Here is a 14,512-nt window from a genome sequence, read left to right as displayed (position 1 = left end):
GGCTGTAAAAGGCCCTAAACTACAGATCTGAGGGCATCAGTTTGATGTGCTTGGGAAAGGACAACAGCTGGAGAGTGACACTCGTTTCTGCAGTGCTCTGGAAGCTGCCAAGTGTCACCTAGCTGCAGAAGCCACCTCCCTTGGCTGCTCCCCCTCCCACCTTTAGGCTTTCTGGAACAGATCATGAACAGTTCACAGTGATGCCTTTCCAAGGCACAGGCTGAGGAGGAGCTGGATTTGGCAAGAGGAGAGCTGCCCACATGGTCAGCCAGGAAGTGCAGAGGAAGAGGTTGGATCTGCAGAGTCCAGGCTCCAGCCCAGTGCTGTGGGGAGGGGCAGTGACACTCCAGATCTGGGGACAGGGGCACAACTCAGTCCTGCACACCTCTGCTCTCACCTTCCACCCCAGCACTGCTGTCACAGAAAGCCACAGCAAAGTGGTCAACTCCCAGAATGATCAGTTGGTGGAGAATAAAGCACTGCTGGTCAGGTGAAAGGATCTAATTTGATCCAGGGGCAAGTAAAGCAGCACCTCAGAGCCAGCAGGACATCCCTGAAGGATACAGGCTCCAGGAAAGTAGGGAGGGAGGTATTAAATAGAGTACATGGAAAATTATGGGCTGAGAAGCAAGTGAATCTCAAAGACTCAGTTAAGAGAGGTGGGAGAATCTTCAGAGCTCTGAGCAGCCTGATCCAGCCTTGAGGTGAGCCCTTCATGGAGCAGCAGGTTGGATTAGTAACCCTTATGGTCCTGCCCAAACTCTGTGAATTCCCTGTGGCCCTAAATCCTGCAGCAGAGGTGCCCTGGCTGGTTACAGAAGGTTCCTTCCTTCCAGGGCTTTGTCTCCAGGGAAAACGGTGCAGAAAGTCACCAAGTCACAGGTTTGTGTGTCCCTGAAATAACCCTGAGCCAGAAACTGGATCCACCTTGAGGACAAGTTGGACAAGCAGAATTACAGGTGCAGAACCATCCCCTTAGAGCAGGGGGCTTTTGAAATGGATGTAGAAGTGTCACAAAGCAAGGTGTCACAAAGCACATTGGTCCCTACTGAAGACAAAACTCCTTACCAGAAACATTCAACATGTCATCAATTCGCCCTGTGATCCAGTAATAACCATCTTTATCTCTTCTGCAACCTAAAAATAGCCAGAAATGAGTGTGAGGCAGCAGTGCCAGCCCTCAGAGCAATTGATAAGGGATTCTGAGGGCAGGACAGGGCAAGATTCCCCCTGCTGTCCCCAGGCCCCTGTGACCACAGCAGCCTGGAGCCCCTTACCATCTCCTGTCAAGTAGTAGCCAGGGAACTTCTGGAAGTAAATGGTTTCAAACTGCTGGTGCTTCCCGTAGACCGTGCGCATGATCCCTGGCCAGGGCTGCTTGAACACCTGGGGAGAGACACACAGCTGGGCAGTGAGAGCCAAAGCAACAAGCCAGGCTGGCACCACAGGGAGAGAGATGTCAGACAGCCATAAACAGCACTCAGACACTTGCTGCCAGTGCTGATCCACTGGGAAAGTCCCACCAGCTTTGGCAGGGGGAAGGAGCTTGGCTGAGCTCTTGTTCCCATGCTGCTGTCTTGCCCACATGTGCAAGTGCATTTAGTGATCAGCTGGAAAAGCTCCCATAGTTCTGGCCTTGGAGGGAGTTCCCACCACCCAAGGGTATGTGGACCAGAATTAGTGGAGGCAGAATCACAAATTTTTTAAGGTTGGAAATGTCCAACCATCACCCACATTCACTATGTCCTCAAGTGCCACCTCCACACATTTTTTGAACACTTCCAGGGATGGTGACTCTACCCCTTTCCTGGGCCAAAAGGTGTGGGTATTCTAGCAGGGATGTCCCAGAGGCCACAGGGAATGGACAAAGGGAGGCTGGGGAAGATCAGCCCTTCCTTACCACATTATTTTTTAAAGCTGGAAATGTCCAATCATCACCCACATTCACCACTAAACCATGTCCTCAAGTGCCACCTCCACACGTTTTTTGAACACTCCCAAGGATGGTGACTCTACCCCTTCTCTGGGCTAAAAGGTGTGGGTATTCTAGCAGGAATGTCCCAGAGGCCACAGGGAATGGACAAAGGGAGGCTGGGGAAGATCAGCCCTTCCTTACCAGGAAACCTTCTGCTTCTCCTTCCAGCTCTTGCCCCGAGTCGTTCAGGATGGCAGGGACCACACCAAAAAAGGGGAATGTCTGCCATGAGGACCAGGGAGAAAGGAGAGATGGAGGTGAATCCCTGCATTAGACCCCCATTAACCAGAGGGAGTGGGAGGCAGGGCAAGGGCAGCTTTGGAGAGCTGTGGTACATGGGACCCACAAGTGTGGCTGCATGGGGATTGAGATTTTGGGTGGTGGTCACCTCCCCATGTGCACCACTGTGCCCCCAGCCCCTGGCAGGCTCCAACCCCCCAGCCATGGCACAGCCAGGGCCCTGCTGAGGCTGCTGGGGAGGAGAACACGGAGGAGTACTCACGGCAGAGCCTGGCTTCGTGGGGGTGGCAGCAGGAAGGGGTGTCAGCATGTGGCCTCCCTGCAAAGAGAGACAAAACCCAGTGAGTTTGGGCTGTGCCAGCCCATCCCACAGCTCTGGGAGCAGCACATCCCAGTCAGGGCTACTCAGGGCAGGTGTGGAGATGGGCCCTGGGAAGGATATGGCAGTGGATGGGGAATCTGGGCACACACTTGGAGCTGGTGGAGAGAAAGAGGGGCAGGAGAGCAGTGTCCAGAGCAGAGTGAGGAAGAGAACCTTGGGAGAGGAAGGTTTCTCCTTTTGGAGCCTGCTTGAGTTGCAGGATAGGAAGAGAAGGAGCACATTAGGAGTTTCCTGGGCAGGCCAAACAAACAGAACCCACAGACCCCAAACCCCACTAAGGGAAAGCTGCAAGGAGGCCCTGCAGGGAGCACAAGGGACAGAGAGGTGCCAGGGACACCCGGACAGGACTCACCGTCTCTGTCTGCCAGAAGGTGTCCACAATGGGGCACCTCTCCTCTCCCACCACACGGTAGTACCACAGCCAGGCCTCGGGGTTGATGGGCTCACCCACGGTCCCCAGCACCTTCAGGGACTTCCTGCTGTGCCTGCAGAGAGGAGGGGGCGGGCAGGGGCTCAGCAGGCCATGGAGCTGTGAGCCAGCTGCCGAGCAGAGCCTGGAGGAACCCCTGGGCTACTCAAAATGCACCTTCCAGGTACAGGTCAGAGATTTCTCAGCACTCTTCCACAGGGGAGGAGAGGAGACCTGGGTCATTTTGGCATCTGCTGTGCAAAGCCAACATCCTCCTTCTCCTGGGACTGGCACTCACTTTTTGACAGGCTCCTCGCCGTACTTCATCAGCATGCGGATGGCCGTGGGTGCTGTGTAGAACTTGGTCACCTTGTACTTGTCAACGACGCTCCACATCCTGCCAACATCTGGGTAGGTGGGGACGCCTTCAAACTGAGCAGGAGACAGAGCAGTGACACAGCTGCTCCTCACTGCTCCTCACCTGCAGCACCTGCCCAAGCAGGAGGAGCCAAACAGCAGCTGGACCCCAGCATGTCCCTATAGGGGTACACAGTGAAACCAGCCCGGGTCAAGAACCCCCTCACGGGGCAGATGGCATCCCCCCTCATCCTAGCACGTCCCCTGACACCCCCTTGCAGCACAGGCACTTGGGTGGCCACCACAGTGACACAGTCCCACCAGCCCAACTGACCCTGCCCACGTGGCAAAGGTCCAAACACTGAGACAGAATCACAGCCCAAAGCACCAACAACTCCCAAAAGGCCTCCCTCAACACAACAGTGATTTTCCTGCTTGCATTTCCCTGGGGATTCTTGGGTACAGCTCTCTGGCTCCCTGATCTGTTACACTGCCAAGAGAGATACAGGCACAGGAGTTAGACAACAAGTTGTCAAATCAACATCAGCAGGGAAAACATCACTCCCTGATTGAGTTTTTGCATTAAGTCAGAGCAGCACTGACTCCATTGGTACACAAGGCTTGTACTTTTATGGGAAAGAAACAGGCGAGCAGTTTGAAACAGTTTGAAAAACTACAAAAATTTCTGTAGTTTGAAAAAGCCACACACAAACTACTCCCCCGAGAAGTCATCACAGAGCACCACCCTTGCTCACAGAGCCCTACACACCATCACAGAGCAATGCAGGGGTGCAGCTCAGCACCACCACCTCCCTTTTGCTGGAGTGACAGCAGCCAGGGGCACAGGGCACTCACCAACACGCCGGTGGCCCCGTTGGCCAGGGGGCCGTAGGTGATGTAGGAATGGCCTGTTATCCACCCAATGTCAGCTGTGCACCAGTACACGTCCTCAGGTTGGTAATCAAACACGTATTTAAAGGAGGTGGCAGCAAAAATCATGTATCCACCCATGGTGTGCAGCACACCCTGCAAGGAGAAGGCACAGCAATGTCAGGGTGAGCTCCCACCAGCACCCTCACCCTGCCAGGCCCAGCTGAGCATCGCTGCCTCCAACAGCTGAGCAGGAATGACCAGCACAGCCCTTTTCGGAGACCTCTGTGGCTCCTCTTCCTGCTGGGGCCTCCCAGCACCCCCCACACCAGTTCCCCCAGCTGAGGGGTCCCCAGGGCTCAGGCTGCCCCGTGCAGGGAGCTGGGAGCACACCTTGGGTTTTCCAGTGGAGCCGCTCGTGTAGAGGATGAAGAGCTCGTCCTCGGCGTCGCACCACTCGGGCTCACACTCTGTGCTGGCACCAGACATCAGCTCATGCCACCACGTGTCTATGGCTGGGTTCCAGGGGGTCTGAGGAAGGCACAAGGTTGGGAACAGGCTTGTCCAAAAACAAGAAAGGGGGAATGAGGAGCACAGCCCAAACCTTGCCCCCGTCACAGGCCATTGAGGGGGATGTTCACAGCACAGCCTGCTGCAAACCATGCACCAGAGCTGCAGCTCCCACTCCCAAAGCTCCTTTTGACAGCTCACAGCCACAAGGAAACCTTCAAACACAATCTGGCTGCAAGGCCGTGTCTGAAGCAGTGCCCAGACCACAGGTGATGGTGGTGAATCCCCGTGGGTGGCAGCAGCAGCTGCTCTGGGCTGGTCCCACTGCCAGGCTCCTCCTGCCCTGTGCTGCAGTGCTACAGCCAAGCAGCAAGCACAGCCACCTGTCCCACACACCTTGTGGGGACCCTGATGGCAGCACGGCCTGAGCTGAACAGCAGCACTGTGGGCTCACACTGCTTGGCCCTGCAGGCCCTCCAAAATATCTGTTCTCTGGGTTTTTAGATAATAACTATCCAGCTAAGAAGTGACTGCACCAACGCAGAGCCATGCAGCACTGCTGACTGAAGATGCCAGAGCTGTGACAGAGCCACCAAGCCTGTGGCTGATGGGCAGAGGGCACCCTGAGGGTTGTTCTGGCTGCCCACCTCTCCAGGGTGGTGGCACAGCTCAGGGAAAGATTTAACTTCCCCTGACCTTCTCACCTTTCCTCAGAGAAGCCTGGGGAAAGCTGGGCAGGGAACAAGCCCAGCCTCAGCTCAGACCTCCACTTCTCACATCTCTGTGAGGGCAGGACCTGACCCAGAGCCCTGCACATTTCCTCCTCACAAAGCCAGGCTCACCACAGCTCCCTCAGCTGGGGTGCACAGAGAGCAGCCCCATGGTGACTCTCTGCAGCCCTAAAGATGTTCATGAGACATCTGGAGGCACTGGGACCCCACAGCTCCTGCACATGGGGAGGGGACACCAGCTGCTTGACAGTTTAGCACACTTGGAAAGCTTTCACGGACCCTCAGGCTCCTGGGTTTACCTGGCAAAGCAGTTTCCACAATTCTGTCCCACCAGCAAGCTCCCAGCAAGGCACCAGGTAAACAAGCCCAAGGCTACCCAGCAGTTTTCTCTGATTTAGCAGCCAGCCTCCAGTGCCCAGGGAGGAGGTCACACCATGGCACTGTGTGTCTGTGCCTGCCTGCCCTGGGGTCACAGCCACAGCTCCTTGGATGAGGCAGGACATCAGGTGGTGGCTCTGGAGATGCAGGTTTGCTGCAGGTGCCCCCTGCCAGCCTCCCCACAAAGGGAAGGGCATTGTGAGAGCTGCTTCTGAAAGGCAGAGAGCCAAAGCCTGGCCTGGATGGTGACATCCCAGCGGCTCTGCACTCCCAGGGGTCACCCCTGTGGCTGTTTCTGAAGCACTGGTGGCACTGCACTCACCCCCATGCCCTGGGCAGCCCTGCCAGGCTGGGTGGGCTCTGTCACTGCCATGCAGCTGCTGCACCACGGTTAGGAGGGCACGTGTGGCTGGGCAGCAGTTAAGGGAGGTGGGGAGCTGCGTGGGAAGCACAGGGGAGGTGCCAAAAAGAGGAAGGCAGTGCTGTGTGTAAATACCTTGGGATGGAGTCTCTTTGAGCTTTCAGTCTTTTTTTCCTGTTAAAAATCCACAAAGAGGGTGTGAAATCTGGGAAGGGGGGGATCCACACCGGGCTTTGCAGGAAGGGAGCTGGAAGCCCACAGGCCTGGATGCTGGAAAGGCTGGAAAATCACCACCTGGCAGGCTGGAAAATGCTCAGAGATCCAGGGCTAGGCCAAGAGATGCCCTCTGAGCACAAGCCTGCCCATTTCCATCACCTTCCTAGGGTACCAGCTGCCCCCAGGGCAGGTCCCCAAGGCCACCCCCTGCACATGGCTGCCTGGGAACAGAGGCACAGAGCCAGCACACAGCCCACAGACCATCCAATAGCCTCACACAAGCCAATGGAACAGTAAAATGCATCCACAAAGGAAAAAATCCTTAATAAAATATGGAAACAAGTAAAGAGAGACAAAAGGTAAGTAAGAGACACCCTCCAGCCTCCCCCAGGACATTCTGCACAAAAACCTCACCTCACCTACTGGAACCAGCACAGGGACAGGCTGCCCTGCAATCACCCTGCCAGGCAAACCTCACACAGAAAGGCTGGTCTGCTCCACTTTTCCCATTCATTGCATCTACCCTGCTCTCACAAGAGAAATGGCAGAGCAGGCCAAGGAACACGGCCAGGCTGTCAAACAAAGAGCAACACTCCAATAAAATTAACACAGCTGAACGAGGGAAAATAAGTCAAAGGTAGAGAATCTGCTGGACTTCTTGTTCCAGGGATGTGCACAGACCACTCCTCCTGAAAGCAGAGTCTAAAGCTCAAATACTCCCCAAACACAACCCATTTCTGAGCCAGCAGCAGCCTGGGGATAACTCAGTGCAAATAATCACCCAACACAGAGGGACAGAAGACAACATGGCAAGATTTGGAGCTGTGGGGTAGCTGAAAGCAACCTCTGGAGCAGGTAAGGGCTGGGCACAGCAGGGCTGCTCAGGAGCTCAGCAGGCAGGACACCTCTTCCTTCCACTCCCATCTCACCACATGCCTCTGGCCCACATCCTTTCATCTCTAGCTGCAAATGAAAGCTCCAGCCTGAGAGCTGACAGAGTCCCTGTGGCAGCTGCACAGCCCCTGCCCTGCTCTCAGCAGAGGGTTGCTGCCCTGAGCTCATGCCATGAGCACAAATCTCCTGGGTGTCCTCTCCTGCTGCCACTGTCACAGCTACAGTGCAGCACAGCATCACTCTCTGCACACAGGGGAGAGAGACAAAGGGTTAGGAAGGAAAAACCTTGTACTGGGCAGAGGAAAATGGCCATCTTGTCCCTAGTGGCTTTGGAAGCTTGCAGCTTGTGAGGGTGGCAAAGGAAGCAGCAGGGAGAGGATCTCGGTAAGGAATAGGAACCATTTTTCAGCCACTCACACGGCAACATCAGCAAGGAGGGGTGAAACAGGAACAGGAGTGTTCAGAGAATCACTGAGGTGGTTTTGCACTGATCAATTTGCTGGTTCTGGCCTGTGATAATAAACCCCCCCTCTCATGCCACCAGGAACACACCTGCAATTCCTGGCACAGCTTTTTCTGAGGAGGAGACTTGCTGCAGGTCCCAGCCGCTCCCGCCTCCTCCCTGCCCAGGTGCTTCACCACGATGCACTTTTTCAGAGAGAATCCCCTGTAAAAGGAAGGAGCTGTCACACTGGGCTGCTCAGGGGCTGAGCCAGCCCTTCCTGGGGTTCACAGGCAGCACTGGAGGCAGGGCAGGGGCCTGGAGCTCCTTTGGTTGAGCTGGAGCATTTGCTGCCATGCAAACTCCAGGTACACCATGAATTTCCAATGGCACCTGCCACAGGAACAGCTCAGACAGCAAAAACAGTCTGAGTTTACTGGGGATTTATCAGGTGTGATTCCTGGGGGTCCCACAAGTCTCTCTCCCAAGACACTGCTGTGGAGATTCCTTACAAATCCCAAATTTGCCTGCCTGTGACCAGGAACAACCCCTCCTACCAGATGTTAGTGGCTGCTCCAACCCCTAGGCATGACTGACTGCCTCAGAGGGAGGAAAAGCTTCCAAAGCTTGATTATACATCAAGGAGAGGAGTAGGTGTTTGCCCCCTTCTGAGGGAAAAGACAGCCTACAGAACACTGACAGAATGATCTTATTTCCCTTCAACCCTGTTCAGGGTATCAACACATTCTCCACCAGTTAATTCCCAGCTTCAGGACCACTTCTGTCCTCCCAGGTACCTATTTTTACAGACATAAAGACTTAGATTTTCTTAAAGAGTTTGAATTTGTAATGTGCAGACTATCTGCCCTGAATTTCCATGTTTGATCTAACACACAAACCCACGTTCAGTCTCACCCAAGCTACACAGATGCTGTGTCTGTAAGCTTGGCAAAGGCATTTCAGCAGGATTATTTCCCTTTCTGTAACATCTGATGACTGTTTGTGTCAGACCTGCTGCAGAGTCTGCCCACCTATGACAACTCCCACTTGTGCAGGAGCAGATTCTGGCAGCAATGCCCTTTTCTAGAAGGGAATCCAAACTTACTTGTCTGCACATTTCTGGATGGCTTCGTCTGCAATCTGCTTCAAGTTGACCAGCTTGTCCCCTCGATAAAAAGCATCTGCAAAACATTGAGGGAAATGTCAGGATTTCCCAGCCAAGGCAGCCTGAGGCAGCTGGAGCAACAAGCAGTTTCAGGAGGGCAGAGCAGACTCATGCACTGGAGTGAGGGGAAGCAGACAAACAGCTGATGGGAAAGCTCTCCTAATGCACCCTTTTATTAGCATGGAGAAACACGTGCCAAAAGACACAGTGGAATTCCTTCTCTGGGAGAGGTCCCAGTTTGACCTGACAAATCTCTTGGGAATATTCTGTGGGAAATAATCCATTGCATCCAGAATACAGACTGCAGTTTAATGGGTCCTTTTCATGCCATGGGAATTAATAAAAACACTATTCCTTGCACTTTTGGAGAAAACAGCTGGGGAAATGCAGTGGGCTTACATGCAGCTACTGCCACACTCTTGATCCTTTGCTTTAAAAAGCCAGGAGCTGCAGCAGAAATGCCCTTCAAATTGGGAAAGGTGGGAATTCTTACATTAGGCCTCCCTCATGATATATCTTGCAAACATCTGGCTGATTTGCAGGAGAAACATGGATGAGAAGTGTTAGGAAACATTCTATTAGCAGCTGGTGACATGAAGCTTTACAGGACAAACTGAGGGGCTGCACAGTGTGTGGAGTGGGAAGCAGCATTTGGGCACAGCTACAGCCCTGCAGCCACTTTGGGAGGCTCAGCTGAGGCACTGGCTTTCTCTCTCCCACTTTCCAGGCTTTTAAAATAAAGACCTTTCAGCCAGGCAACAGGAAGAGAGCTGCTCAGATGTGTGTTTTACCTGCTGTGATGAGGAGGGAGCAACTGCAGTCAAGGATCCGCTCGCAAAGGGAGTCAGCAGAGAAACCTGCAAACTGCCAGAGAGCACACAGCAGAGTCAGCAAGGACACACAGAAACCCAGCCCACACCCCTCAGCTCCTGTGCTGTTCACCCAAGGTAAATGATTCACCACCAGGCACTGATGGAGAGAGCTGAAGGAGCTCATTGCACAGCTAATGCAGGCCAACAGCAGCATCTTAACTGAGCTTCCATCCATCTCATGGTCAGCACTCATCTCTCCAGCTCCTCTCCCAAAACCAAGAGCTGCTCCCCTCAGAGCTCAGCACCAAGAGCAGCACAAAGAGCTTGTTCCTACCACAATAGAGTGCAGAGCTCCAATCCTGGCACAGGCAAGCATGGCTACGACCAGCTCCACGATCATTGGCAGGTAGATGGAAACCCTGTCTCCTTTCTTCAACCCTATGGAAGGAAAGTGAACATGGCATTTGTCAAAATGAACACTACATGGCAAAAGAACAGGATATAGAAATAAATCAATTCTTTTAATTCTACATTTATATGCACACAATAAAGCTTCAGCTGCAATGAGAGCTGAAGCAGCCATGGGTTTTGCCTTTCAAGCACTCTAGCTGGTCAGAGTGACCCCAAGATGGGTTAGAAAGTCTCTTTTCCCAGTCTGGTGGTCAAAGAAGGAGTCAGAGCTCTTCATTTCTGGGTCTCAAGGTTGTTTATTGTATCTTATCTATAAAATTCTTTTCCTGTCCAGCCGAGGTCTGTTCAGCAAGACAGTCCAAGGCACTCTGCCTGCCTCAGAGGCAGTGTTATCTTTTTATACTAAAAACTACATGTACAATATTTACAATTACTTTCTAATACTTATCACTTATGTTAGACAGTGAACTTCTACTCTAAACTAATCTAAAAGTGCCAACATCACAGCAGAAGATGGAGGTCAAGAAGAAGAAGGAGAAAGGCTGGACACCCCCAGATTCTTCCATCTTGCCTCCTGAACCTTCATTCTAAAAACCTCAAAAATCTATTTTTCATCCTGTGATAAATTCACTATTATTCTACTTAAATTTTCATGACTTGTAATTCTTCATACAAGGTTGGTAATTGTTTTTTCCAAGGGCTAAGTCAAAGGCACAGGGGTCTTGGGCTCTGTGCCAAGGTTTCTGAGCCCCCTGACAGGGTCTCGAGTCCTCCAGGGCAGCCAGAGGAATTTCTTGGGTTCTGACAAAGCACTATGGCTCTTGAAAGATGAAAACTAACAATTCATGTTCTCATCTGCCTCCCTGAAGGGAACAGGAAAGTAACCAGAGCCCACTGCTTGTTGGAAAACCCCAGAGCATCATTAAACACTGATTTCTTCCTTGTACAGCTGATATCACCAGCACTGATCAGTTTTCACTGACAGAGCCAGGAACGAATCTGTGCATTGCAGAACAAATTACTCAACAGATTGGCAACCACACAAGCAGTGACCCCAGTCTCCAAACCCTTGGCCAAATGCCTCCCCTGTGTGCAGTGCTCTGCTGGCCCAGCTGTGTACCTTGGCTGCGGAGGACATTGGCAAACTGGCACACTTTGTGCAGCAGCTCACGGTAGGTGATCTTCGCGGAATCCCCAGGTTCATTCCCTTCCCTGGAAAAGCAAGATAATCTTTGTTACTGTGCAGCAGTACAAGGTAAGGGTGACACTGAAAACTGCTCTGGCCAACAAATATGTCCTCCCCTGCCCTTCTGAGCACAGAGTAAGCAAACTCCAGAAATTCAGTTCTGGACTAATAGTAGGAAAATCAAGTCCAAAGTGCCCAGCCCTGAGTAGATCACTACTGAAAGCAACTGAATGTGTGAAATGGAAATACTGGCACTTTCAGAGAGGCAAGAAGAGTCCAAAGCTCAACAAAGAACCAAAGCTAAGAGTGCACAGGCTCAGGAGCACTCTGGGATTTATGGCATGGCTCTCTCTCTCCCGGGTGCTCATGCCTGCAGATATCTTGGTATGAAACACAGCCCCCAAATACCTGACATCTGATGGGCTGTGATGGGATGCCAAGGCCTGTCTTGTTTTCCAAGGTCATATATAAATACACCCATGTATGTGTGTTCAGTGCAATGCCTGCTCTGCCCTATTCTCCCTGTGCTCCTCTGTGAACCAACTCTAAGCTCCTGCAGCCCAGGCTCTGATGGGAAGGCAAGCCAAGGGACAGGAATGTCACATCCCCGGGGAAATGATTTGCTACTGAAGTGAAATTTTAATGTGACTCAACACTTCAGCCATGTAAATCAGGTGGCACTCCCAAAGTATCAGGAGATTCAAAAAGAACTCGACATGACTTCACAGTTGAGCAACAGCAGTCTCCTACACTCTGGAAGGACACAGACACTTTGCAGGTCTCTCCAAGGCAGCCAGCACAGAAACCCCAGTGATCCATAGATGAACAGGGGTATCACATCACTCTCAGCTGCCAGTGCTTCTGCAAAAGTGTCCCCTCAGTGTGTGCAGCCAAATGAAAAGCACCACTGGTGCTGGGGAGAGGCCAGGAAGCACTTCCATGCCATGTGCTCCCTCAGGATTGCAGCCAGGCTCTGCCTAGCTCTGAAACAGAAATTACACCACTTCAACATGTCAAACAGAGCACTCCAAACTAAGTATGGAATTCTAGCAAAACCACTTCTCCCAGCAATACAAACTGCAGGAAGGCTTCTGGGATGCAGAAATGCATAAAGCAACACCTGAATTTCCCAAATAGTACTGTAAATCATGTCATTCACACCAGTGACCACATGCTCCAATGGCAGACATGGTCCTGGTGGAGAAACCACAGCAACTGGGAGAGCCTCACTGATACAAGCTCTGCTCCTGCCCCATGTAGAACAGGAGTTACAAAACTGGGGTCTACACCTGGATCATCATTTGTGCAGCTGCTGCTTACACACTTGCCTTATCCTTCTTGATACCCAGTTACACTCCTGGCTTCCACAGTGCTCTGTAGCAACTGGAACCATGGATACCTGCACTGACACACAACTGACAGGAATCTTCCCACCACTGGTTGCTGGAAGGATGATTCCCTGCTTGATATTTTATGCAAGTTTGGCCCCTTCTAAGAGAAAAGGGGAGAAACAGAACAATACAAAGCTAAAGTAAAGTGTGGGAATGTGAACCAGTGTCCAAGGCAGGCAGCTCAACCTTGACATCCCAGCACTTTCCTCACCTTTTCCCATCACAGCCAGAAGCATCACTTTGAGCTAAATGACATGTGAAACTGTTAGTCAAGGTGCTTACAGCAGGACTCTCAGCTAGGAAAGGGAAACCAGGAAATCAGTTTCCCTTTTTCATTCTGTTACTTGAGGTCAAAGATGCAAGAGCTAATTCCAGTGCTGGGCTGAGCAGCTGTAACTGATCTGGCTCACAGGAACAGCATCTGCCTCTGCTGTGTCTGGCTGCACACTGACTGCCTTCCCTCACCATCCAGCTTTTCCTTTGTGCACCTACATCAAGGCTGGTGCTGTGCAAACCTGTTTGTGTCCAGGTGTACAGCATCACTGTGTGTGCAGCTCTCCCCTCAGCCACGAGCCTTGCTATGGAATAGCTCTTAAAAGACAATTATAATGCTTCCAAATGCAAGCTGGAGCAGCCCAGCCCACTAAGGCCTCACCTGAAGGTCACTGGGTGACCAAACAGGCCCTGTGCAAGCAGCCCCCAGCTCAACAAACAGGGCAGGAGGAAGGATGTCCCTTTGTCCATGCTCCAGCCCAGGAAAGGATCTAATTACAGCCTTTACTAAGAGAGGAACACATTGGGAGGAAAGACTATCACAGGCTGCCCAGTGTGCTCTTTGGGGGCTGAGCAGCCAAGGGGAGAGGCAGCCAGGTCAGCCAAGCTGTGGTTCTCAGGGGAACTGCCCTGCACAAGGTGCCCATGAGGGACACAGAGCTGCCCTGAGCCACCCGGCACGAGGCACTGCTGGACATTCCTGCTCTCCCTGCACAAGAGAGGCACATCCCAAACACGCCAGGTCCTCCTCCTTGGCAGCATTTTGGAGGGGCATTCAGGCCAAGGAATGTACCCAGGCTAGTCCTAAGGCCTCTTGCATAAGGCACTGCAGGAAAAGCACAGAGCAGACTCAAAGAGAAGTTAAACTTTTACAAGGATTTTCTGGGGTTTTTCAAAGTCCTTTCCATCCATTTGTGTGACTGTAAAACAGCTCCCCAACCACTAGCAGGGCAATCCTCAGGCTTCAGATTTTAAGAAGAGCTTTTGTTCAATGGGAAACAAACCATGTCCTTGTTTCTACAGGACAAGATGCCTCCTTTCAATGCATCTCCAGTCAAGGCCTCGAGCAGTCTCCCAAGAGCAGGCAATTGTTTTACGTATCCAAGCCTCTGAAAATAGTCTGGAGTGCCCACAGCTGTACTCAGTGGGCTACAGCAGCACTCAGGCTGCCCAGGACTCTGCTCTGGCACAAAAGCCCAGTGAAAGATGGATTTTAGACAGGGCATTTAAAGGAATGCCCACTTGCAAGCTATTGAATGCTCCCTGCATCAAAACTGAGCCTGTAAAATCATGGCATCCATCTTCTGCCAGCAGCACCTTCCCAACAATGCCCTTCTGACATCAGTAAGAGCTGTCAGCCCTGAGTGTCTCACATGGGCTCCCTTGTCCAAATTCAAATGAAAAAAGAAATAAAACTGCAAAAATAAACCTCACTCTTCTAAAAACAGCGCTGCAGAACTCACCTCCACAGTTCTAACCCCACCAAATCCAACACTCCCCAAATACATA

The 14,512-nt window shown here is 52.1% G+C and overlaps 1 protein-coding gene across 1 annotated transcript in view; it reads right to left on the bottom strand.

Moving 5' to 3' along the window:
• The window catches only part of ACSS2 (acyl-CoA synthetase short chain family member 2), a 31,144-nt gene that overhangs the window by 4,060 nt on the left and 12,572 nt on the right, over positions 1 to 14,512 (bottom strand). The window contains exons 3-15 of the mRNA XM_058036421.1: positions 11,274 to 11,365; positions 10,077 to 10,180; positions 9,722 to 9,794; positions 8,871 to 8,946; positions 7,876 to 7,990; positions 4,627 to 4,764; positions 4,219 to 4,389; positions 3,305 to 3,438; positions 2,950 to 3,082; positions 2,478 to 2,534; positions 2,117 to 2,197; positions 1,278 to 1,386; positions 1,069 to 1,137 (exon numbers count right to left, since the gene is read on the bottom strand). Of these exons, the coding sequence (XP_057892404.1) occupies positions 1,069 to 1,137; positions 1,278 to 1,386; positions 2,117 to 2,197; positions 2,478 to 2,534; positions 2,950 to 3,082; positions 3,305 to 3,438; positions 4,219 to 4,389; positions 4,627 to 4,764; positions 7,876 to 7,990; positions 8,871 to 8,946; positions 9,722 to 9,794; positions 10,077 to 10,180; positions 11,274 to 11,365 (1,352 nt within the window). The remainder of the gene's footprint in view (positions 1 to 1,068; positions 1,138 to 1,277; positions 1,387 to 2,116; positions 2,198 to 2,477; positions 2,535 to 2,949; positions 3,083 to 3,304; positions 3,439 to 4,218; positions 4,390 to 4,626; positions 4,765 to 7,875; positions 7,991 to 8,870; positions 8,947 to 9,721; positions 9,795 to 10,076; positions 10,181 to 11,273; positions 11,366 to 14,512) is intronic.

This window comes from Melospiza georgiana, chromosome 17 (genome assembly GCF_028018845.1).
Source record: "Melospiza georgiana isolate bMelGeo1 chromosome 17, bMelGeo1.pri, whole genome shotgun sequence".
Lineage (NCBI taxonomy): Eukaryota > Metazoa > Chordata > Aves > Passeriformes > Passerellidae > Melospiza > Melospiza georgiana.
Note: the sequence above shows the minus strand (reverse complement) of the source record. Positions and strands in the feature narration are given on the sequence as shown.